General features: G+C 45.9%; 1 protein-coding gene across 1 annotated transcript in view; it reads right to left on the bottom strand.

Moving 5' to 3' along the window:
* Nucleotides 1–25,857, bottom strand: part of LOC311111421 (neogenin-like) — a gene marked incomplete at its 5' end in the record, with an annotated part of 74,500 nt that overhangs the window by 10,114 nt on the left and 38,529 nt on the right. Inside the window, 11 exons of the mRNA XM_084154136.1 lie at nucleotides 604–669; nucleotides 1,389–1,583; nucleotides 4,155–4,262; nucleotides 5,038–5,176; nucleotides 11,786–12,018; nucleotides 16,443–16,538; nucleotides 17,363–17,557; nucleotides 17,944–18,054; nucleotides 19,517–19,661; nucleotides 23,612–23,661; nucleotides 23,850–23,988. Of these exons, the coding sequence (XP_084010262.1) occupies nucleotides 604–669; nucleotides 1,389–1,583; nucleotides 4,155–4,262; nucleotides 5,038–5,176; nucleotides 11,786–12,018; nucleotides 16,443–16,538; nucleotides 17,363–17,557; nucleotides 17,944–18,054; nucleotides 19,517–19,661; nucleotides 23,612–23,661; nucleotides 23,850–23,988 (1,477 nt within the window). The remainder of the gene's footprint in view (nucleotides 1–603; nucleotides 670–1,388; nucleotides 1,584–4,154; nucleotides 4,263–5,037; nucleotides 5,177–11,785; nucleotides 12,019–16,442; nucleotides 16,539–17,362; nucleotides 17,558–17,943; nucleotides 18,055–19,516; nucleotides 19,662–23,611; nucleotides 23,662–23,849; nucleotides 23,989–25,857) is intronic.

Below are 25,857 nucleotides of genomic sequence, written 5' to 3'. Positions count from 1 at the left end.
GTAGAGACATACATTTCCCATTACACTCCTTTTAGAATGATGACTAATATTTCAGACCAATAGGAGACTTGTGTAAGGGGTTTGGGTTAGATTCTATCTCATGAATTACTTCCGTCACACTTTATTTGGATAGTCCCATATAGATGCTCTACAGATGGTCATACTATCAACAAAATATATGTTGATAAGCAAATGCTTGCTAAGGTTACAGTTAGGGTTAGGTTAGATGTTAGGGCTAGGGTAAGGGTTAAGTTTAGGGTTAGGGCTAGGGTTAGTGGATAGTTAGTTGACATGTTGTTGACAGTTATTGAACATCTACACACCATCTACTTAGAAAAATCCAAATAAAGTGTTAGCATGACTTCTTATGTGAATAGGGTTTTGTTCAGTTCCTGCACACTATCTTAGCTGAGAAAGACATTAGTGCTCAATTCCATTTCAGCTTCAATCTGGAAATGAATCCAATGTACCGTGGAACAGGAACTGAACAAAGACCTATTCACACTAAAAACCATTTATGAGGTGGAATGAAATGGACCCACACTGCGGCCAATTGAGTTGATCAAATCAGAATGGACAATGGTGACCTGAAAAGGCCATTACCGTGTGGAGACCCAAAGCCATGGTCAAGAGGTGGTTGGTGACTTCCTGGTTTAACTGGTAAATTGGCTGAGAGAGAGGAGACACAACCACCAGTCATTACACCCAGTTAATGAAATATTACCGGACATATTCACCTTAGCAGAACGCAGATGAAGGGCTTTAGGCACGTGAGTGAGGAAAAAGAAAACAATCTGCACAGTCAATCAGTCATCATTGAGAAGAAGTGAATGGAAGGGAAGAGGGAATTACCTTGGTCATTAGCCATTTTGTCAGAGGATTCAGCTAAACAGCCCAAAGGAGACAGTAGCCAGGGAAAGAAAGTACAAAGCAAACACTGGTTAGAGGCGGTAAGGAGAGCAGAGAGCAGAGAAAGAGAGAGAGAGAGAGAGAGAGAGAGAGAGAGAGGTAAAGAGTGCAGCATTGGAGGGGCAGGCAAGCAAGTGTGAACACCAATAAAGGAGAGAGAGATTGAGAGAGAGAGAAGGAGAGGGGGAAAGAAAGAGAAAGAGATAGAGAGGGGGAGAGAGAGAGAGAAAGAGAAAGAGACAGGGTAGGCTCGGCCCAACAGAATGGTATGTTCTTTGCCAGCATCTATAGAAAGGGGATTGAGAATGCAGCCTGCTACCAGTGAAGAGAAGCTAAGATAATTATTTGAATCTTGACAGACCATTCAGCCCATAATAACGCATATTAATAACTCGACCAATAAGAACAGTTAATACACTCATCCCAATGTTCAACCTTTCAGAGCCTATCAACCTCCAAGGGTTTCCCCCTCCACTTACTCTTGGGGGTGCGGAAGTGTACGGCCTCTGACATGGGGCCCATGCCCTTGGAGTTACGGGCCTGGATCTTGAAGTAGTAGGTGGTGTCCAGAGTCAGCTCCTGGATCTGGTGGGTCAACCTGTTGCCCACCACTGGCTCTATCACCCAGTCATGTACCTCCGCATTCACATCAGTACTGTAGTAGATGATGTAGCCTAGTGGAGCGGGGAGATGGGGGGAGAGAGAGAGATGGGAGAGAGAGAGATGGGAGAGAGGAGAGAGAGAGATGGGAGAGAGGAGAGAGAGAGAGGGGGGAGGAGAGAGAGGGGGGGGAGAGAGTGAGATGGGGGAGAGGAGGGGGAGAGGTGAGAACGATATGGGGGAAAGGAGAGAGAGATGGGAGGAGAGGAGAGAGAGAGCGAGATGGGTGGAGAGGAGAGAGAGAGCGAGCGAGATGGGTGAGAGGAGAGAGGAGGGGGAGAGAGCGAGATGGGGGAGAGGAGAGGGAGAGAGCGAGATGGGGGAGAGGAGAGAGAGAGATAGGGGAGAGGAGAGAGAGAGAGATGGGGAGAGGAGAGAGATGGGGAGAGGGAGAGAGAGATGGGGAGAGGAGAGAGAGATGGGGAGAGGGGAGAGCGAGATGGGAGGAGGGGAGAGGGAGATGAGGAGAGAGGAGAGAGAGATGGGGAGAGGAGGGAGAGAGATGGGGGAGAGGGGAGAGAGATGGGGGAGAGGGGAGAGAGATGGGGGAGAGGGGAAAGAGATGGGGGAGAGGGGAGAGAGATGGGGGAGAGGGGAAAGAGATGGGGGAGAGGGGAGAGAGATGGAGAGAGGGGAGAGAGATGGGGGAGAGGGGAGAGAGATGGAGAGAGGGGAGAGAGATGGGGGAGAGGGGAGAGAGAGATGGGGAGAGGAGAAGTGAGATGGGGAGAGGAGAGAGATGGGGAGAGGGAGAGAGAGATGGGGAGAGGAGAGAGAGATGGGGAGAGGGGAGAGCGAGATGGGAGGAGGGGAGAGGGAGATGAGGAGAGAGGAGAGAGAGATGGGGAGAGGAGGGAGAGAGATGGGGGAGAGGGGAGAGAGATGGGGGAGAGGGGAGAGAGATGGGGGAGAGGGGAAAGAGATGGGGGAGAGGGGAGAGAGATGGGGGAGAGGGGAAAGAGATGGGGGAGAGGGGAGAGAGATGGAGAGAGGGGAGAGAGATGGGGGAGAGGGGAGAGAGATGGAGAGAGGGGAGAGAGATGGGGGAGAGGGGAGAGAGAGATGGGGAGAGGAGAAGTGAGATGGGGAGAGGAGAAGTGAGATGGGGAGAGGAGAGAGAGATGGGGAGAGGAGAGAGAGAGATGGGGGAGAGGAGAGAGAGAGATGGGGGAGAGGAGAGAGAGAGATGGGGGAGAGGAGAGAGAGAGATGGGGAGAGGAGAGAGAGATGGGGAGAGGAGAGAGAGAGAGACAGAGAGGGGAGAGAGAGATGGGGAGAGGAGAGAGAGAGATGGGGGAGCGAGAGATGGGGGAGAGGGGAGCGAGAGATGGGGGAGAGGGGAGCGAGAGATGGGGGAGAGGGGAGCGAGAGATGGGGGAGAGGGGAGCGAGAGATGGGGGAGAGGGGAGCGAGAGATGGGGGAGAGGGGAGCGAGAAGGGGGAGAGGGGAGCGAGAAGGGGGAGAGGGGAGCGAGAAGGGGGAGAGGGGAGCGAGAGATGGGGAGAGAGGAGAGAGATGGGGAGAGAGATGGGGAGAGGGGAGAGAGATGGGGAGAGGGGAGAGAGATGGGGAAGAGGGGAGCGAGATGGGGGAGAGGGGGGAGAGAGATGGGGAAGAGGGGAGCGAGATGGGGAAGAGGGGAGCGAGAGATGGGGAGAGGGGAGCGAGAGATGGGGGAGAGGGGAGCGAGATGGGGGAGAGGGGAGCGAGATGGGGGAGAGGGGAGAGAGATGGGGGAGAGGGGAGCGAGAGATGGGGAGAGGAGAGAGAGAGATGGGGGAGAGGAGAGAGAGAGATGGGGGAGAGGAGAGCGAGAGATGGGGGAGAGGAGAGAGAGATATGGGGAGAGGAGAGAGAGAGATGGGGAGAGGAGAGAGAGAGATGGGGAGAGGAGAGAGAGAGATGGGGAGAGGAGAGAGAGAGATGGGGAGAGGAGAGAGAGAGATGGGGAGAGGAGAGAGAGATGGGGAGAGGAGAGAGAGAGAGATGGGGGAGAGGAGAGCGAGAGATGGGGAGAGGAGAGAGCGAGAGATGGGGAGAGGAAAGAGAGCGAGATGGGGGAGAGGAGATGGGGGAGAGAAAGAGATGGGGGAAAGGAGAGAGCGAGAGATGGGAGGAGAGGAGATGGGGAGAGAAAGAGAGAGATGGGGGAGTGGAGAGTGAGAGATGGGGAGGGGAGAGGAGAGAGAGATGGGGGAGAGGAGAGAAAGAGATGGGGGAGAGGAGAGAGAGAGAGATGGGGGAGAGGAGAGAGAGAGATGGGGGAGAGGAGATGGGGGAGAGAAAGAGAGAGATGGGGGAAAGGAGAGAGCGAGAGATGGGAGGAGAGGAGATGGGGAGAGAAAGAGAGAGATGGGGAAAGGAGAGAGCAAGAGATGGGAGAAGAGGAGATGGGGGAGTGGAGAGAGAGAGATGGGGGAGAGGAGATGGGGGAGAGAAAGAGAGAGAGGGGGGAAAGGAGAGAGAGAGAGAAGGTTAGAGAACAGTTTCAGACCACTTGTTTCTCTGACTGAATAAACATGATAATGGAGAGTGTGTGTGTGTGTGTGTGTGTGTGTGTGTGTGTGTGTGTGTGTGGTCTCACCTGTGATTTTTCCATTGGCCTCTGAGGGGGGCTGCCAGTTGACTATGATGGTGCGTGGTTTCAGTTCCTTGCTCACCACAGTCACATCTTTGGGGGACGAGCTGGGAACTGTTAAAGTCAAACAACAGAGAAGGCAGTATGGGAACAAGGACATTCATGAGAGAACTCTTGGCTTTGACATCAAACAGGGGCTGCTTATTAAAGTGCTGTTTCACACATGTACCAGTGTGTGTAACCTGTACCAGTGTGTGTAACCTGTACCAGTGTGTGTGTGTAATCTGTAACAGTGTGTGTGTAACCTGTACCAGTGTGTGTGTGTAACCTGTACCAGTGTGTGTGTGTAACCTGTACCAGTGTGTGGTGAAATGGAAATGTGTTTTTTGCATATCCCACTCCCCGAGACACCCTCGGAGAGTGGGGTCACGGCATGGGATCAGCCATTATTGACGGCGACCCGGGAGCAATTAGGGTTAAGTGCCTTGCTCAAGGGCAGATTGACAGATTTTTAAAAACATTTCGGCTCAGGGATTCGAACTAGCAACCTATAGGTTACTGGCCTAACCACTAGGTGACCTGCCGCATATTACAGAAAAGCAGTCAACGACAAATGTCAACTACAATCAGCTTTGAGGGTACCAGGATATTCTGTGTAGTCATGTTAAAAAACACGGAAACAAGTACTTCACTGAAGATTCTTTCATTGATGTGTGTGAGTGTACTCGGTATGCCTCTGTGTGTGTGTACACGGTATGCCTGTGTGTGTGTGTACACGGTATGCCTGTGTGTGTGTGTGTGTGTGTGTGTGTACACGGTATGCCTGTGTGTGTGTACACGGTATGCCTGTGTGTGTGTGTACACAGTATGCCTGTGTGTGTGATCTTACTGGTCTCAAAGGTGGTTCCCTGGGCCGTCATGCTCCAGGTGCTGGTCCTCCTGCCCTTGGTCACCATGACAGAGAACTCATACAGCGTGTTGGGCTTCAGCCCCGTCACCATGTGGCTCAGGTTGGTGGTGTTGGCCGTCTGAACACACACACACACACACACACACACACACACACACACACACACACACACACACACACACAAACAGTTCATATTGGAAGGTAGAGTACAGACTTTGACCACAAAGTTGCACTCAAGACCAACGGAACCAGTGTTTCAAAGCAGAAACCTGCTACATGCATCTTTAGCACAAAAACACAGCCATGAATCAATAATACAGTGCCTTCAGAAAGTATTCACACCCGTGGACGTTTTCTTGTTACAGCCGGAATTTAAAATCTATTACATTGAGATTTTTTGTCACTGGCCTACACACCAGAGTGTTTCCACCCCATAATGTCAAAGTACAAATTAATTAAATGAAAAGCTGAAATGTCTCGAGTCAATAAAGTATTCAACCCCTTTGTTATGGCAAGCCTAAATACAGTGCCTTGCAAAAGTATTCATCCCCCTTGGCGTTTTTCCTATTTTGTTGCATTACAACCTGTAATTTAAATAGATTTTTATTTGGATTTCATGTAATGGACATACACAAAATAGTCCAAATTGGTGAAAAAAATTACTTGTTGGCGCGTGCATATGTATTCACCCCCTTCGCTATGAAGCCCCTAAATAAGATCTGGTGCAACCAATTACCTTCAGAAGTCACATAATGAGTTAAATAAAGTCCACCTGTGTGAAATGATCTCAGTATATACAGTAGGGAGAAAAAGTATTTAGTCAGCCACCAATTGTGCAAGTTCTCCCACTTAAAAAGATGAGAGAGGCCTGTAATTTTCATCATAGGTACACGTCAACTATGACAGACAAATTGAGAAAAAAAAATCCAGAAAATCACATTGTCGGATTTTTAATGAATTTATTTGCAAATTATGGTGGAAAATAAGTATTTGGTCAATAACAAAAGTTACTCAATACTTTGTTATATACCCTTTGTTGGCAATGACACAGGTCAAACGTTTTCAGTAAGTCTTCACAAGGTTTTCACACACTGTTGCTGGTATTTTGGCCCATTCCTCCATGCAGATCTCCTCTAGAGCAGTGATGTTTTGGGGCTGTCGCTGGGCAACACAGACTTTCAACTCCCTCCAAAGATTTTCTATTGGGTTGAGATCTGGAGACTGGCTAGGCCACTCCAGGTCGGATTTTTAATGAATTTATTTGCAAATTATGGTGGAAAATAAGTATTTAGTCACCTACAAACAAGCAAGATTTCTGGCTCTCACAGACCTGTAACTTCTTCTTTAAGAGGCTCCTCTGTCCTCCACTCGTTACCTGTATTAATGGCACCTGTTTGAACTTGTTATCAGTATAAAAGACACCTGTCCACAACCTCAAACAGTCACACTCCAAACTCTACTATGGCCAAGACCAAAGAGCTGTCAAAGGACACCAGAAACAAAATTGTAGACCTGCACCAGGCTGGGAAGACTGAATCTGCAATAGGTAAGCAGCTTGGTTTGAAGAAATCAACTGTGGGAGCAATTATTAGGAAATGGAAGACATACAAGACCACTGATAATCTCCCTCGATCTGGGGCTCCACGCAAGATCTCACCCCGTGGGGTCAAAATGATCACAAGAATGGTGGGACCTAGTGAATGACCTGCAGAGAGCTGGGACCAAAGTAACAGAGCCTACCATCAGTAACACACTACGCCGCCGGGGACTCAAATCCTGCAGTGCAGACGTGTCCCCCTGCTTAAGCCAGTACATGTCCAGGCCCATCTGAAGTTTGCTAGAGTGCATTTGGATGATCCAGAAGAGGATTGGGAGAATGTCATATGGTCAGATGAAACCAAAATATAACTTTTTGGTAAAAACTCAACTCGTCGTGTTTGGAGGACAAAGAATGCTGAGTTGCATCCAAAGAACACCATACCTACTGTGAAGCATAGGGGTGGAAACATCATGCTTTGGGGCTGTTTTTCTGCAAAGGGACCAGGACGACTGATCCGTGTAAAGGAAAGAATGAATGGGGCCATGTATCGTGAGATTTTGAGTGAAAACCTCCTTCCATCAGCAAGGGCATTGAAGATGAAACGTGGCTGGGTCTTTCAGCATGACAATGATCCCAAACACACCGCCCGGGCAACGAAGGAGTGGCTTCGTAAGAAGCATTTCAAGGTCCTGGAGTGGCCTAGCCAGTCTCCAGATCTCAACCCAATAGAAAATCTTTGGAGGGAGTTGAAAGTCTGTGTTGCCCAGCGACAGCCCCAAAACATCACTGCTCTAGAGGAGATCTGCATGGAGGAATGGGCCAAAATACCAGCAACAGTGTGTGAAAACCTTGTGAAGACTTACTGAAAACGTTTGACCTGTGTCATTGCCAACAAAGGGTATATAACAAAGTATTGAGTAACTTTTGTTATTGACCAAATACTTATTTTCCACCATAATTTGCAAATAAATTCATTAAAAATCCTACAATGTGATTTTCTGGATTTTTTTTCTCTCAATTTGTCTGTCATAGTTGACGTGTACCTATGATGAAAATTACAGGCCTCTCTCATCTTTTTAAGTGGGAGAACTTGCACAATTGGTGGCTGACTAAATACTTTTTCCCCCCACTGTATACACCTGTTCTGAAAGGCCCCAGAGTCTGCAACACCACCAAGGGGCACCACCAAGCAAGCGGCACCATGAAGACCAAGGAGCTCTCCAAACAGGTCAGGGACAAAGTTGTGGAGAAGTACAGATCAGGGTTGGGTTATTAAAAAATATTAGAAACTTTGAACATCCCACAGAGCACCATTAAATCCATTATTTAAAAAATGGAAAGAATATGGCACCACAACAAACCTGCCAAGAGACGGCCGCCCACCAAAACTCACGGACCAGGCAAGGAGGGCATTAATCAGAGGCGCAACAAAGAGACGATTGGAGTATCTGTCCATAGGACCACTTTAAGCCGTACACTCCACAGAGCTGGGCTTTACGGAAGAGTGGCCAGAAAAAAGCCATTGCTTAAAGAAAAAAATAAGTAAACACGTTTGGTGTTCGCCAAAAGGCATGTGGGAGACTCCCCAAACATATGGAAGAAGGTACTCTGGTCAGATGAGACTAAAATTGAGCTTTTTGGCCATCAAGGAAAATGTCTGCCGCAAACCCAATACCTCTCATCACCCCGAGAACACCATCCCCACAGTGAAGCATGGTGGTGGCAGCATCATGCTGTGGGGATGTTTTTCATCGGCAGGGACTGGGAAACTGGTCAGAATTGAAGGAATGATGGATGGCGCTAAATACAGGGAAATTCTTGAGGGAAACCTGTTTCAGTCTTCCAGAGATTTGAGACTGGGACGGAGGTTCACCTTCCAGCAGGACGATGACCCTAAGCATACTGCTAAAGCAACACTCGAGTGGTTTAAGGGGAAACATTTAACTGTCTTGGAATGGCCTAGTCAAAGCCCAGATCTCAATCCAATTGAGAATATGTGGTATGACTTAAAGATTGCTGTACACCAGCAGAACCCATCCAACTTGAAGAAGCTGGAGCAGTTTTGCCTTGAAGAATGGGCAAAAATCCCAGTGGCTAGATGTGCCAAGCTTATAGACATACTCCAAGACACTTGCAGCTGTAATTGCTGCAAAAGGTGGCTCTACAAAGTATTGACTTTGGGGGGGTGAATAGTTATGCACGTTCAAGTTTTCAGTTTTTTTGTCTTATTTCTTGTTTGTTTCACAATAAAAAATATTTTGAATATCCCTTTGAGCATGGTGAAGTTATTAATTACACTTTAGATAGTGTATCAATACACCCAGTCACTACAAAGATACAGGCCTCCTTCCTAACTCAGTTGCCGGAGAGGAAGGACACCACTCAGGGATTTCACCATGAGGCCAATGGTGACTTTAAAACAGTAACAGAGTTTAATGGCTGTGATAGGAGAAGACTGAGGATACATCAACAATGTTGTAGTTACTCCACAATGCTAACCTAATTGATAGAGTGAAAAGAAGGAAGCATGTACATAATACAAATATTCCAAAACATGCATCCTGTTTGCAACAAGGCACTAAAGTAATACTGCAAAAAATGTGGCAAAGTAATTAACTTTTTATCCTAAATACAAAGTGTTATGTTTGGGGCAAACACATTACTGAGTACCACTCTCCATATTTTCAAGCATATGGGTTGGCTGCATCATGTTATGGGTAAGCTTGCGAATGTTAAGGACTGGGGAGTTTTTCAGGATACATTTTTTTACTGAATGGTGCTAAGCACAGGCAAAATCCTAGAGGAAAACCTGATTCAGTCTGCTTTCCACCAGACACTGGGAGATGAATTCACCTTTCAGCAGGACAATAACTAAAGCCCAAGGCCAAATCTACACTGGGGTTGCTTACCAAGAAGACATGTTCCTGAGTGGCCGAGTTACAGCTTTGACTGAAATCTATAGTACTTGAAAATCTATGGCAAGACCATATAGCAATGATCAACAACTAATTTGATAGAGCTTGAAGAATTTAGAAAATAATAAAAATGGGAAAATGTTTCACAATCCAGGTGTGGAAAGCTCTTAGACTATTACCCAGAAAGACTCACAGCTGTAATCGCTTTCAAAGGTGCTTCTACAAAAGTATTGACTTAGGGGTGTGAATTATTATGTAAATTAGATATTTTCAATAAAATTGCCAACATTTCTAAAAACCTGTTTTCACTTTGTCATTATGGGGTATTGTGTGTAATAAAAAAAATATATTTAATAAATGTTAAATTCAGGCTGTAACACCTCAAAATGTGGAATAAGTCAAGGGGTATGAATACTTTCTGAAGGCACTGTACATAAACAAATGACGGATAAACTACATAGAGGCTATTCATCCCAAAATAATACTTGAAACGTAGTAGGTATAACATGTGAGACCAGTGGACACCATTTAAATAAAGACAAGATGACATGCAGCGATGAAAATACGTCTTATTACTTTATTAAGCCCATTTCCTCACTATGCCAACAGACTATGCCTAATCTAGTACCTAGATAGTCTTAGTCCCCTGGTGAAGGCTAGTTCAGGTCCTAGCTTTCTAAATAGCCTGCTCCAGTGATGCTAGCCACGCCGTGTAGTGTACTAAACAAGACATATATGTCATCCAGGATGTCACAGAGAGAAAAACATTCTGTCCTTTTAGTTGAGTGGAGAGGAGCCATCTGTTTAATAATGTAGGTACACGCTGTGTGTCTGTGTGAAACAGGAAGGCACTTCTGACAGCTGGGACGATCACATCAAGGTGAGAATAATTGTCCAGTGTGAACAATGCATTCGTCTTCCTACAAAACAACAGGGTGACTAACAGGGTTGGGGTCAATTCCATTTCAATCCAGCCAAGAGATTAGTCAAAATTCTAATTCAGACTTGAAAAGCTCCATTTATTTTCACTGGATCTTTGGTAATTCTCAAGTTCAATTCACTTCCTGGATAGACCAAATTGAAATGGAATTGACCCCTAACCCCTAATTAGCTCATTAGCATCAACATCACCTGGTTGTCCTCAGTGTGTTGCATTGCGCTAACAGTGACTGCAGTCGCTCCAGACTAGCCATTTAGCATCTACATGCACTTTCAATAACCAGACTAGCCTTTTAGCAATTACACAAGCTTTCAATAACCAGACTAGCCTTTTAGCAATTACACAAGCTTTCAATAACCAGACTAGCCTTTTAGCAATTACACAAGCTTTCAATAACCAGACTAGCCTTTTAGCAATTACACAAACTTTCAATAACCAGACTAGCCTTTTAGCAATTACACAAGCTTTCAATAACCAGACTAGCCTTTTAGCATCTACATGCGCTTTCAATAACCAGACTAGCCTTTTAGCATCTACATGCGCTTTCAATAACCAGACTAGCCTTTTAGCACCTCTATGTTCTGAATCTTGACAGTCCCCATGTTAGGTGATGGATACAAGCAGTCTCTATGTTCAGTATAGGGATTGACTAACTGCTGAATCAGAATGATGTGTGTTGTATGAACAGTCCGTATTCAGAATGCACTGTCAGGCCCCCATCCCCCAGACTTCTGTCCGTCTTGTCCTCGTTGAATCATTTATGAAACACAGCCCTTTATTCGTGTTCTGCTCTCTACCACACACACACACCATTCCTAATCTTGTTGAGGGGGATAAGTAATAATGTTAATTGAGCTAGGGCAGGATGCTGAAGCCTGGATGAGCATCTCTTACACCTAGTTGAAGGGTTTGTCTTTCTGGGTTTTATACCATACTATGCAGTGCACTGACTTAATGACTCCAGTGCAATCAATGCAATTTATTTGTTAAAGATATTCAATTTATCGCAGACACTATAAACGTCAGTGCTTCATCTATTGGTATTTACTTATCAAAGTGAACATCTCTGTTGTGTAGCATTTAGATGGGGAAGGACTGTGGGAAGGACTGTGAGGCGTTTTGAACCTCATGTAATTGGTGGGTGGGATTACTTTACATCGATTCCTTACCCTGATAGTGGGATAGCTGAACACTTTGATGATTAGAATGGCACAGTAGTAGGATACATATAATATGCTGCGCTCTGATGACACCTTCTACTTTAAAATGAGCCATGAGGGAATCAATAAAAGCTGTGTTGTTTTGAATGGGACCCGGTGGCCGTGACCGTACCTTGAGCTTGGTGTTGGCGGGGATGTTGGTCTTCCAGCGCACCGTATAGTAGCGGGCGTCGGTGATCTTCTGGTTCTTGGGCAGAGAGTTGTCGGCCCAGGTCACCTTGATGGTGTCGTGGCTGAGCACCGAGGACTGTACGCCCACGGGAGGTAGCATGGGGGTGGGGTCTGGTACTGGCGTGAATGGAGCATGGAAGAGTTCATACAAATCAACATCAGGGCCTATGGGGTCTGCCAGCGGTTACCAACACACAAGGTTCATAACAGGTGGCAAACAGAACATGGTGGAAAAAGAGGGAAGAAATTAAAAACATAAAAAAAAGGTGTGTTTTGTGGCGAGGTGGATAGAACAAAAACAAAAGCAAGACCGGTTAAAAGGAAACGGGGTGGCGGGGTTGAGAGAGAGGGGGGGGGGGGGGGGAGGATACGAATAAGACCGGTTAAAAGGAAACGGGGTGGCGGGGTTGAGAGAGGGGGGGGGGATACGAATAAGGGTATAACATATGTTAATGAGTTATTAAAATGAGGGAGGTGGAGGGTGGGGGGGATTGGGAAAGGTGAAGAGAAAGAGAGAAAATTCTATTAGATCAACAGACACAGCTATTGGCTACATCAAGGCTTTCTACTGTCTATACAAGGGCTGTTGTCGATCAGACCTGGTTCAAATACCCATTTGTTTTCATGTATTTGATCCAGGGCTGTTGTGTACAACATAATCAACTCACATTATCCACACTAAGTAAAGATGGATAATCACTCAATGGAAAGCTACAACTAGAAGAAAAGTGCAACAGAGTGATCTCTGGTAAAGGTCAAATACATAACATTTAGCCACCTTGCTTGAGAAAAAAATAGGAAAGACAACAGATCAACAGAACAACACATCAACAAGAAAAAGACAACAGATCAACAGAATCTGTACATATTACTTCAACTAGCCGGTGCCCCCGTACATTGACTCTGCACCGGTACCCCCCTGTATATATAGCCTCCCTACTGTTATTTTATTTTACTTCTGCTCTTTTTTTCTCAACACTTTTTTTGTTGTTGTTTTATTTTTACTTTTTTGTTAAAAATAAATGCACTGTTGGTTAAGGGCTGTAAGTAAGCATTTCACTGTAATGTCTGCACTTGTTGTATTCGGCGCATGTGGCCAATAAAATTTGATTTGATTTGAGAACAACACAACAAGAAAAAGACAAGATTAAAAATGGCATCTCTAAAACAGTTCCCAGATCTTTTGATATGGTTTTGGTTAAGAGCAGCACAAATACCATACTGACTTACCACACCTTTAAAGAAGAATGCTTATTTTTCATTATTGATAAGAAGGTCTCTGAGTGCAAGGCTAAACAGTGACTCGGTGAATAAGGGCCACAACTACAGTCTCTCTATGTGAATACAGGCACTACTTTACAGTGTCTCTATGTGAATACAGGCACTACTTTACAGTGTCTCTATGTGAATACAGGCACTACTTTACAGTGTCTCTATGTGAATACAGGCACGACTTTACAGTGTCTCTATGTGAATACAGGCACGACTTTACAGTGTCTCTATGTGAATACAGGCACTACTTTACAGTGTCTCTATGTGAATACAGGCACTACTTTACAGTGTCTCTATGTGAATAAAGGCACTACTTTACAGTGTCTCTATGTGAATACAGGCACTACTTTACAGTGTCTCTATGTGAATACAGGCACTACTTTACAGTGTCTCTATGTGAATACAGGCACTACTTTACAGTGTCTCTATGTGAATACAGGCACTACTTTACAGTGTCTCTATGTGAATACAGGCACTACTTTACAGTGTCTCTATGTGAATACAGGCACTACTTTACAGTGTCTCTATGTGAATACAGGCACTACTACTGTATGCAGCATTGCAACATAACATTTACTATAGCTGAATCACAATAGGACTGTATGTAGAGCTATGTCAGTCACAAGGAATAGAACAGTCCTTGACTAACTCCAGGCTTACAGGAAGCAGACCCGGGGGTCAAGGACAAGCCCTACACTGACGCTGTATTCAAACTCTGTATGTAAGACGTGAAATGTGGGCAATATCTATATGTTCATTGTTGCTAATGTAGCCTATCTAGGGATCTTGTGTGTCAAGGGCGAGGGATCTTAAACGCCACAACTCCCTTTCACTGGCAACTTCACAAAATAGCTTGACTTGGTCTTTACCTATGACTAATGTAGTGATGTTTGATCTGGGATTGATTAGAAATGTCTGATCTATCTGGGATTGATTAGCTTTGCACAGCATCATCTACGTCTGTGTTACTTTCTGACCTTAATGATTTAAGTTACTGGTACTGATTTAGTATCGGTACTCACCACTCATGTCCCAACTTTAACCATTCTCTACCTAATATATTTATAATCTGTATATTCTGTAAGGTTGAGCCCCACTGAATGTTACCCTGGTAACGTCTCTTTAAAGATGGAGGATACCTTTATTATGTAACTAAACAGTTACCCAACGGGAGCACATGTACAACCACCTGCTTCCCTCGCTACAATGGCCTCCAGGGGGTTGCTGAGGTGTGTGTGTATACTCATTATGGAGTCATGGTAAACACTGGTGTTGTGAGAGAGGCAGAAAGAAATGGTTCCCTGGCTCAAGTCGCCCCATTGCCAACTAAACGCTTCAAGATGGCAGCAACGAGCGGACTGGCCAGGCTTCGCTGCTAGCTATGTTACGCCATGCTCTGCGCCAGCCCTGGACTCCAGATTTTGACCATGGTCCAGCGGTAATTAGAAAAGGCTCTGGTCATTTGGTGTAGCCTACCTCCCCCAAACTCACCCCCTCTATCCAGCTCTCTCTCTCCTCGCTGCTCCATTTTACAAGCCATTGTGCACCCTCATTATATTGCAGTTGTGTGTGTGTGTGTGTGTGTGTGTGTGTGTGTGTGTGTGTGTCTCTTTCTGGGAAGCATGGAGGATGTCAAGGAAACACGGTGTGGTTATGGGTGGCATGCAAACGGCATCTGTTTTACACTCTGAGAACTGGGTGTCTGCAGCAGTAGAGCCGTCTGTACAAGCCTGGTCTTATTAGCCTGCAGTGCACTGAATTAAAATGCTCATACTTGTCAAAAACAATGCTTCACGCATTTCAGACAGTTATCAGATGCCACATACAGAAGGTTTTATTCTGGTTTGGTTTTATTTATGCTTTATAAAGGAAAGTCACATTGAGATTGAAAATCTCTTTTTCAAGTGAGTCCTGCATATGCTTTCCACCAAGGTTATCTTCCCACTGGATATTTACTGTAATAAATCACAGTCCCTACACAAGACTACTATTTTTCTTCCAAGTTCTCCCAATTTCTTTTAAGTCAAAACATTATCTAGGTCAACCAGTCTTTTTTAATCCAAACTTTTTCATCCAATGAACACGCTAGTGGAGCAACCCCCTGGTGTATTCCAACTGCAGACTGTATTGGAGGGCTTTGGTTCTGTGTTTGAGAGGGAGAGCTGGATCTGACAGAGGGTTGCCAAAGCCACAGCAGGGGTGAGTGTGTGTGTGTGTGTGCGCGCACGTGCTTCTGCACAGTGCTATGTATGTGTGTGTGTGTGTGTGTGTGTGTGTTCTGTGTGCACGCGTACGCCTGAGTGTGTATGTTTCTGTGTGTGTGTGTGTGTGGATCGCCCCCCTGCAGCATATTGATGCCATTTCAGTCATCCGGCATCCCGTCCCTGCACAGCAGTGCATGCTGGGATAGTGGAGTGCAAGTACAGACAAACTGACTGATCAAAACGGAGAGGGGGTGACGAAGGGTTGGCTCCAAGTCGACACAGGTTTCAGCCATCACTCCAAGTTCTCTCATCTTACGGGTGTCATAAGATATGACTTACTCTACAGAGCTATGTTGAGCAGCGACTTGCTGCTAGCAATTCATACTTTTTTTCTGTTCAATTGCTGGCATTTGGTATTGTGACCTAAATATCAGCTAATTGTCTGAGTAGCTGTCCTCGGATTAGAGAAATATGGATTGGAGGATATTGCCTTATTATTCCCTGGGAGACAGGACTGAGATGAGCAGGGAGCACTTGTATTGTGCAGTGACATCTGTGACAAAGGGAAAGCCTATTATACCACAGAGAGAATGGCAGGTAAGAGATGCTCTCTGACAAATTGATCCTAATGATCAGGTCTGATGGAAGGCAAACTGCACCATATGAATGCAGGGGGAATAACGTCTGTAATGTAATGTCAAGGCTCTAGTTGATAAAAAACACATTCGGTTTTAGTAACCGTAGATAATTGTATCTCTGAAGTTATTTTGAGTCAAGCCACGTCAGGGTATATTTATTCTGCAAGAGATGATGATGGTGGTGATGGTGATGATGATGGTGATGTAACATTGGTAAAAGACTAGCGTCAGATTCCTTTTTAAAGGGAGTTAAGTTACGGTTCCCATTCTCACTCCCCACTGAAATATGGCATCAAACAGCCTAAAAAGATACCAGCATACGTTTTTACGGTGTAAACAATTACTCCATTAAAATACCATACCACTGGTCCAGTATGGAGGGTATTAGTGACCATCTCATTGGTAAGACTATTTAGGGTGTGGTCCAAGAGACTGTTCCATTGCTCCAGTATTCAGGGTGTAGGGGTCTGTGTAGGTGTCCTACCTGACTGTGGCCTGGTGATGGCGCTCTCGTACACAGGGATCCCCTCTCCCACGTTGTTGAAGGCCTTCAGGGTTATCACATAGTGGGAGCTGGGGTCTGAGGGAGGGAGAGGGGGAGAGAGAAGGAGAGAGAGGGAGAGGGGCAGGGAGAGAGAGGGAGAGGGGCAGGGAGAGAGAGGGAGAGGGGCAGGGAGAGAGAGGGAGGGGGAGAGGGGCAGGGAGAGAGAGGGAGGGGGAGAGGGGCAGGGAGAGAGAGGGAGGGGGAGAGGGGCAGGGAGAGAGAGGGAGGGGGAGAGGGGCAGGGAGAGAGAGGGAGGGGGAGAGGGGCAGGGAGAGAGAGGGAGGGGGAGAGGGGCAGGGAGAGAGAGGGAGGGGGAGAGAGAGCGTTATGAAATAATGTAGCTAATCAAGTCCTGACTCCTGAGACTCTCTCCTCATATTTATCATCTTGACAACAGGTGAATATTGAAACCCAGTCTCTCATTGGGATTTTAATGAAAAGCTAAATTATGCAACATTTTCTTGGCCATAATCATAATGGGACCCCCCTATCCAAGTAATAATTACAGTAGGCTATGGGATCCTATGAAGCATAGGTAGCCATGCAATCAAAGACTGTTCACAATCATGCATCAAGAAGATGGTTCCACAACAAAACACAGATGACCAAAACACAACAAACATTGAAATAGTCAAAAAAAAACTATGAGGACAACAACAACGAGGCCAACAACAACAACAACGAGGCCAACAACAACAACAACGAGGCCAACAACAACAACAACGAGGCCAACAACAACAACAACGAGGCCAACAACAACAACAACGAGGCCAACAACAACAACAACGAGGCCAACAACAACAACAACGAGGCCAACAACAACAACAACAACGAGGCCAACAACAAGAGGGTGTGCTCACCTAGGTTCTCAATGCTGTAGTAGCGCTGCTTGTAGTCCACCTTGATGGTCTGGGCGTGGGGGCTGCCGATGCCGTAGCCGATACTGTAGCCACGCACCACAATGTCCTGGTTCTCCGGCGGCGTCCAGCTCACCACGATGCTGTTGACCAGCGGACGCACATGTAGCGAGCTGGGGATGTCCGGCACTCTGGACTCTGGAGGTAGGAAAACACAGGGGATCAAATGTATATCAAATTATAACAAACAAATTAAACACAATAAAACGCAATACAACTTGTTTTTAAAGCATCTCCATATACTTAACAATAGAATCAAGACAATAAAATACATTAAAACCAAGCCATAAATGTAAGGTAGCAGTGAGACCACATTAATAGAAGTCTTAAGAGGGTTTGAAGGTATTTATAATGCTGCTAAACCAACCTTGGTTTGTGCAGTAATGGAAAGACATGCCATAAAACAAAACACTTTGGCCCTGAGCAATTCAGACTAGGTGAAAGTAGTAAAGATGAGGGCTGAGGTAGAGGGATTTGACTGGTCAGTGTGTTAAGGCAAGAGAGGAAAGGAGACAAAGTTTTACCGTCCAGGTCGCTCTCGAAGGTCTCTGCCGTGGTCCACTCTGTGGCGGGCCCTGAGCCGTTCACTGTGATGGCTGACACTCTGAACGTGTACTCCGTCCCCCGCTCCAGACCTGACCACAACACCACACAGAAATCAGTCAAGAAGAGTCAGACATTCCTCCCCTTTCTACCCAAAGTGTGCCCTCGTCTTGTTCACGCCCCCCTCAATCCAATGCTTTTAAATCTTTGAGTTGAGTAGTGTGCTCTTTTGAGGGGCAGAGCAAGAAACGGAATTGTGTGTGTGTGCAGAATCAGCCATAGGTTATGTCCATCAGTTTGTGTAGTTAGAAAACTGTCCCCAAACTTTCCTTTCATCCTTCTTAAAGGGTTTACTAACAGTGCATCCCTCACTCCACCACTCAGTTGAGCTGGGCATGTAGACACACTAAATATTTGAAGCCATAATATTTCAAGAGGAAGTCATATTTCTCTGCTTGAGTGAGGGGAAAATCTATAACTCTGTCAGGGGTGAGATCAAGGGAGAGCTCGTTGTGGCGCAACAAACATTTTCCTCTTCCCAATCCAACGCGTTTGATAGAGATGAACGTTCTGCCCGTGATCACGACGGGTCTGTGGGGGAATTTACACATGAGCAGTTTGAATGTAGCCCAAGCAAGCCGCTACAGAGCTGAGAAGAAAGAAGAAGTACTCTTCACTCCTGGTGGTGCGTGTGGATCTGGATTCCCGCTTGGCCCACCATCCCAGTCACATTGCTGGGTAGGCTATATCACCGCCAGGGGCGTGTTTTGGAAATTCAAAGTCGTGGGAACCGCCCGCTGTCTTTAAAAAACACGTAGCCGCGCTAATTGGCACTAAAATGTTCTTAAGAGTCGGATTGGACGTAGCTGTGTGTACGCTAAATGCTAATCGTGTAGTCTCTCCCTTCATTACTACGGGCTGTCCCTGAGGCAGACTGCTAAAAACCACCAAGCCACTCCAGGCCTCCAAGGCTCTAGAAAGAAAATCTTAAATGCCTTTGAACCAACAAACACCCCCGTTGCACCCCAAATATAATCGTGTTTGACTTTCAAGTGTGTATTCTCTTTGAAGCTGCGCCACACAGCGTGAGACAGGGCCAGAAAAGTTGCTGAGACGACATGTAATATTCATTGCCATCGCTAAGGTCTCTGGTGATATCTATTCGAACTACAGTAACAGCATAATATCAGTTTGGATGTGAGATGAGATGAGTTGTTGAGAACAGGTGACAGTTTGAAGTAACACTGAGACGAACAAGGAAAAATGTGTACAATTCCAAACGACACGCCAGACAAAGGCTCAAATGAGTGAGACACTATCTGGTCCTATGGGACCACAGTATTCAACTTGGAAACTTCCAATTGGCTCCAAAGGTTCAGCTACCATCAGTAGCCACAGAGCCTTTAGGCCTATCTCAAAACAAGACTTGTTTTAGTACATGTACGCGTGCTAATCACGTGATTTCCCATGTAAGATATTGCATGTGCATGACTAATTCAACTCCACAATGACTCATGTGATGAGTAGGTGACCCGGTATTACAGGAGAGCTTACCGTCTATGAGTTGGAAGAGCTGGGTGCCTCCCGTGGTTTCTGCCGCCTCGCTCTTCCTCGTTCCTTTCCGGTAACGGATCTTATACCCCGTGATCTCGCCGTTCTGGGCGCCTGGTGGTGGGGGCTGCCATCGGACCATGATGCTCTGGGGAGGGGGGGGTGGTACGACACACAGTGAGTACTTGGACTGAGCAGACACTGGGGGTTACAGTTTATACTGCTGAACCACAGGAAAATGGTCATATTCACTGAAAACGGACACTTTGCTTTCAATGTGAACTTTGTCCATTCACAAATTTAATTTCAGCTCACTTCCTGAATTGCAATGGACTCGAGCCCAACCCAAGGACAATACTGAATAATCTCTTGCTACTACCATTGACTTTAGAGGTGGAATGACAACCCCAGGACTTTGCAGGTAAGATCACACCAGGGCGATGAGTGGGTGGTTATGGCAATACACACCACTGGTGTCCAGTAACACCACTCGCTGTGACATTGACGTCACAGGGCTAACCTGACCAAGGCTGGTGTAAGGTCAAAAGGCGACATTACACCGGCCTTACAATGCCTTATACCAGTCTTATACCAGCCACACAAAGCCTTACACCAGTCTTATACCAGCCACACAAAGCCTTATACCAGTCTTATACCAGCCACACAAAGTCTTATACCAGTCTTATACCAGCCACACAAAGCCTTATACCAGTCTTATACCAGCCACACAAAGCCTTACACCAGTCTTATACCAGCCACACAAAGTCTTATACCAGTCTTATACCAGCCACACAAAGCCTTATACCAGTCTTATACCAGCCACACAAAGCCTTATACCAGTCTTATACCAGCCACACAAAGCCTTACACCAGTCTTATACCAGCCACACAAAGTCTTATACCAGTCTTATACCAGCCACACAAAGCCTTATACCAGTCTTATACCAGCCACACAAAGCCTTATACCAGTCTTATACCAGCCACACAAAGTCTTATACCAGTCTTATACCAGCCACACAAAGCCTTATACCAGTCTTATACCAGCCACACAAAGTCTTATACCAGTCTTATACCAGCCACACAAAGCCTTACACCAGTCTTAAACCAGCCACACAATGCCTTATACCAGTCTTATACCAGCCACACAAAGCCTTATACCAGTCTTATACCAGCCACACAAAGTCTTATACCAGTCTTATACCAGCCACACAAAGCCTTATACCAGTCTTATACCAGCCACACAAAGTCTTATACCAGTCTTATACCAGCCACACAAAGCCTTACACCAGTCTTAAACCAGCCACACAATGCCTTATACCAGTCTTATACCAGCCACACAAAGCCTTATACCAGTCTTATACCAGCCACACAAAGCCTTACACCAGTCTTATACCAGCCACACAAAGTCTTATACCAGCCACACAAAGCCTTACACCAGTCTTATACCAGCCACACAAAGTCTTATACCAGTCTTATACCAGCCACACAAAGCCTTACACCAGTCTTAAACCAGCCACACAATGCCTTATACCAGTCTTATACCAGCCACACAAATCCTTACACCAGTCTTAAACCAGCCACACAAAGCCTTACACCAGTCTTATACCAGCCACACAAAGCCTTACACCAGTCTTATACCAGCCACACAAAGTCTTATACCAGTCTTATACCAGCCACACAAAGCCTTACACCAGTCTTATACCAGCCACACAAAGCCTTACACCAGTCTTATACCAGCCACACAAATCCTTACACCAGTCTTAAACCAGCCACACAAAGTCTTATACCAGTCTTATACCAGCCACACAAATCCTTACACCAGTCTTAAACCAGCCACACAAAGTCTTATACCAGTCTTAAACAAAGCAGAGGGATGTTAGGAGGGTGATGCAGTGGTGAAGTATGAAAATGTATGCACTCACTAACTGTAAGTCGCTCTGGATAAGTGCATCTGCTAAATGTCTAAAATGTAAATGTATATGTGAAGGAGAAGAGAACAGGCTGTCTGTTGGAGAAAGGAGGGAATAAAGACATGAATAATAAATAAAGAGTGGAGGAGAGGAGCCCTGGTGAGAGGAGAGGCTCCCAGCGAGGGAGAGAGAGAGAGAGAGAGCGATGGATTCAGGTCCTTAGCTGCAGGCCCTGCAGTGCACTGTGGGATGTTGTGGAGGGAGGCGAGATACTGTAGAGAGTACGCGTATGTGTGTAGGGATGGGTGTGTGTGTGTGTGTAGGGATGGGTGGGGGGAACTCAGCGTGGGAGAGGAGTTAATTAACGCTACCCACTGTCGCTCACACACGCACAAAAACACACACAGGCACGCAAACATTCACACACACACATCCGTGAGTCCGGGGAATAGCACAAATTAAATCTGTGCTAAGTGTGTTCAATTAGTTTATTTCCATTTTCTTATAGTGCGTTCTGATTTCAGCTATATTCTTTTCCCTCACCCGTTCTCTAAAACACATGTTTAATTGACTCAAGGGAAGGTGAGAAGGCGGATGTTGTCAAGGGGATAAAAGGGGGGGGGGGGGGGGGGGGTTTGTGGTTCCCATGTTGAGACTACACTTCCCCTTGTATGTTAGTTTTCACCCCTCAGGCCCGGCTGACTGACACGGCCCACAGGACAGAGCAAATTAAACAATTAAAATGAGAAATCGCATTTTGTGTTTTAATCTAATTAGAAATGTATTTTATAATGATATTCATAATGTATTCATCCATATCAGGCCATTCATTACTGGGTATCAAACAGTGACATACAGCACAAGTCTGAGAAAGGAAGAACAAAGCAAAACCTGCTCTGATTGGCCAGTAAATAGAACAAATATAATGTCCCAAATCAGTTCTAGATGCAAGTCAGACTGAATCCATTTCTAAATACACCCCCCATCTCTATACAGGTACTAAATACTCCCCCCATCTCTATACAGGTACTAAATACTCCCCCCATCTCTATACTGGTACTAAATACACCCCCATCTCTATACTGGTACTAAATACTCCCCCCATCTCTATACTGGTACTAAATACACCCCCATCTCTATACTGGTACTAAATACACCCCCATCTCTATACTGGTACTAAATACACCCCCCATCTCTATACAGGTACTAAATACTCCCCCCATCTCTATACAGGTACTAAATACTCCCCCCATCTCTATACTGGTACTAAATACACCCCCATCTCTATACTGGTACTAAATACTCCCCCCATCTCTATACTGGTACTAAATACACCCCCATCTCTATACTGGTACTAAATACACCCCCATCTCTATACTGGTACTAAATACACCCCCCATCTCTATACAGGTACTAAATACTCCCCCCATCTCTATACAGGTACTAAATACTCCCCCCATCTCTATACAGGTACTAAATACACCCCCCATCTCTATACTGGTACTAAATACACCCCCATCTCTATACTGGTACTAAATACACCCCCCATCTCTATACAGGTACTAAATACTCCCCCCATCTCTATACAGGTACTAAATACACCCCCCATCTCTATACAGGTACTAAATACACCCCCCATCTCTATACTGGTACTAAATACACCCCCCATCTCTATACTGGTACTAAATACACCCCCCATCTCTATACTGGTACTAAATACACCCCCCATCTCTATACTGGTACTAAATACACCCCCCATCTCTATACTGGTACTAAATACACCCCCATCTCTATACTGGTACTAAATACACCCCCCATCTCTATCCTGGTACTAAATACACCCCCCATCTCTATCCTGGTACTAAATACACCCCCCATCTCTATACGGGTACTAAATACACCCCCCATCTCTATACTGGTACTAAATACACCCCCCATCTCTATACTGGTACTAAATACACCCCCCATCTCTATACTGGTACTCCAACCGCTTACAGGGTTCAAGAACAATGCTAGCAGTCTGGGTATGAGCTGAGCCCACTGACAAGAGCTAATGTCATGTAAAACAGGGTTAGGCGTGCACGTGTCTGTGTGTGTCTGTGTGTGTGTGTGTGTGTGCTTGTCTGTCTGTGTGTGTGTCTGTGTGTGTGCGTACGTACGCGAAAGAGAAGTGTCTGACTAGCTCTTACCTTTGAGTCGTGAACTTCCACAGTGAGGTTTTGAGGAGGGGCACTGGGAACTGTAGGGGTAAAAAACAAGGTGTTTTACTCTCTACAACTCAAGAGAGATCACCTCAACACACCGGGTCTGGAGCCACTGTACCAACAATGACCTTTAACCTCTTCCAAAGGAGACTGCCTGTTGTGATCTACCCATTTCTCCTCTGGGAGTGGAAGAGTTCCTCTCCTTAATCTGTCCCCTGCTTACCATCAGACAGGGTGGTGACGGTGACGTCTCCTGTGGACACTCCTGGGCCGTGCTTGTTGAAGGCCACCACTCTGATGCTGTACTCTGTGAACTTCTTCAGACCCATCATGGAGTAGGACAGAGCTCCAGCGTCTATGTCCTGAGAGGTTGAGAGGAGAGGTGGTACGTACAAAGTTAAGTAGTGCTTCTGTAGATTTATTTTATTACATTATTTACTTTTCCTTGTTTTGTTCTACTACTACTACCACTACTACCACCATCACCACTACTACCAACATCACCACCACCACCACTTCTACTACCACCATCACCACCACTACTACCACTACTACTACTACTATCACCATCACCACTACTACCACCACTACTACTACCACCACCACCACCACCACCACCACTACTACTACCACCACCACCACTACTATCACCATCACCACCACTACTACCACTACTATCACCATCACCACTACTACCACCACTACTACTACCACCACCACCACCACCACCACTTCTACTACCACCACTACTATCGCTACTACTACTACCACTACTATCGCTACTACTACTACCCCTACCCCCACTACTATCGCTACTACTACCATCACCACCACTACTACCATCACCACTACTACTACCCCTACCACCACTACTACTACCCCCACTACTACTACTACTATCATCACCACCACTACTATCGCTACTACTACTATCACTGCTACTACTACCCCTACCCCCACTACTACTACTATCATCACCACCACTACCATCACCACTACTACTAGCCCTACTACTACCCCTACCCCCACTACTACCGCTACTACTACCATCACCACTACTACTAGCCCTACCCCCACTACTACTATCGCTACTACTATCGCTACTACTACTACTATCGCTGCTACTACTACCCCTATCCCCACTACTACTACTACTACCATACCACCACTACTATCGCTACTACTATCGCTACTACTACTACCACTACTATTGCTACTACTATCACTGCTACTACTATTATCGCTGCTGCTGCTACTACTACCACTGCTACTACTACTACCGCTGCTACTGCTACTACTACCACCACTGCTACTGCTACTACCGCTGCTACTACTACTACTACTACTACTATTACTACTGCTATTATCGCTGCTACTGCCACACACACATACCCACATATAAACACCCCGCACCCGCACAATCCCACCATATCTAAAAATAAGCCAATTTTCACTCAGCCCTTTTGTATACTGACACTAACCAGGCTTCCATCAACCTTTTTATACAGTAAAGTACACGTCGGATAAAACATGTCACAACAGCCTGATGGAAACAGCTCATTTGTTGGTAAACTTTCCAAATGTCGATAAAACAAAATACGCTAGACAAGGTGTGATCTTTTTGTGTCGGTAAAATTAATCCTGCGAGAAATGCCGGTGGAAATGCCTTTAATGCGCAAATATTGATATAATAGCAATTATATGACGTGGAGAGGATCTGTGTCTGCACTACGTACTCTCACTACTGGTGTCCCCCAGGGCTCGGTTCTAGGCCCTCTCCTCTTCTCTCTATACACCAAGTCACTCGGCTCAGTCATTTCCTCACATGGTCTCTCCCATCATCGATATGCAGATGACACTCAACTACTTTTGTGCTTCCTCCTTTCTGACACCCACGTGGCGACACGCATCTCTGCATGCCTGGCAGATATCTCAGCTTGGATGTCGGCCCACCACCTCAAGCTCAACAAGACGGAGCTGCTCTTCCTCCCGGGGAAGGCCTGCCTGCTCCAAGACCTATCGTTCACGGTTGACAACTCCACGGTGTCCCCCTCCCAGAGTGCAAAGAACCTTGGTGTGACCCTGGAAAACACCCTGTTGTTCTTTGCAAACATCAAAACAGTGACTCGCTCCTGCAGGCTCATGCTCTACAACTTTCGTAGAGTATTACCTTTCCTCACAAAGGAAGCGGCGCCGGTCCTAATCCAGGCACTTGTCAACTCCCATCTGGA

This window comes from Coregonus lavaretus (assembly GCF_964263955.1).
Source record: "Coregonus lavaretus genome assembly, chromosome: 37".
Taxonomy (NCBI): domain Eukaryota; kingdom Metazoa; phylum Chordata; class Actinopteri; order Salmoniformes; family Salmonidae; genus Coregonus; species Coregonus lavaretus.
Note: the sequence above shows the minus strand (reverse complement) of the source record. Positions and strands in the feature narration are given on the sequence as shown.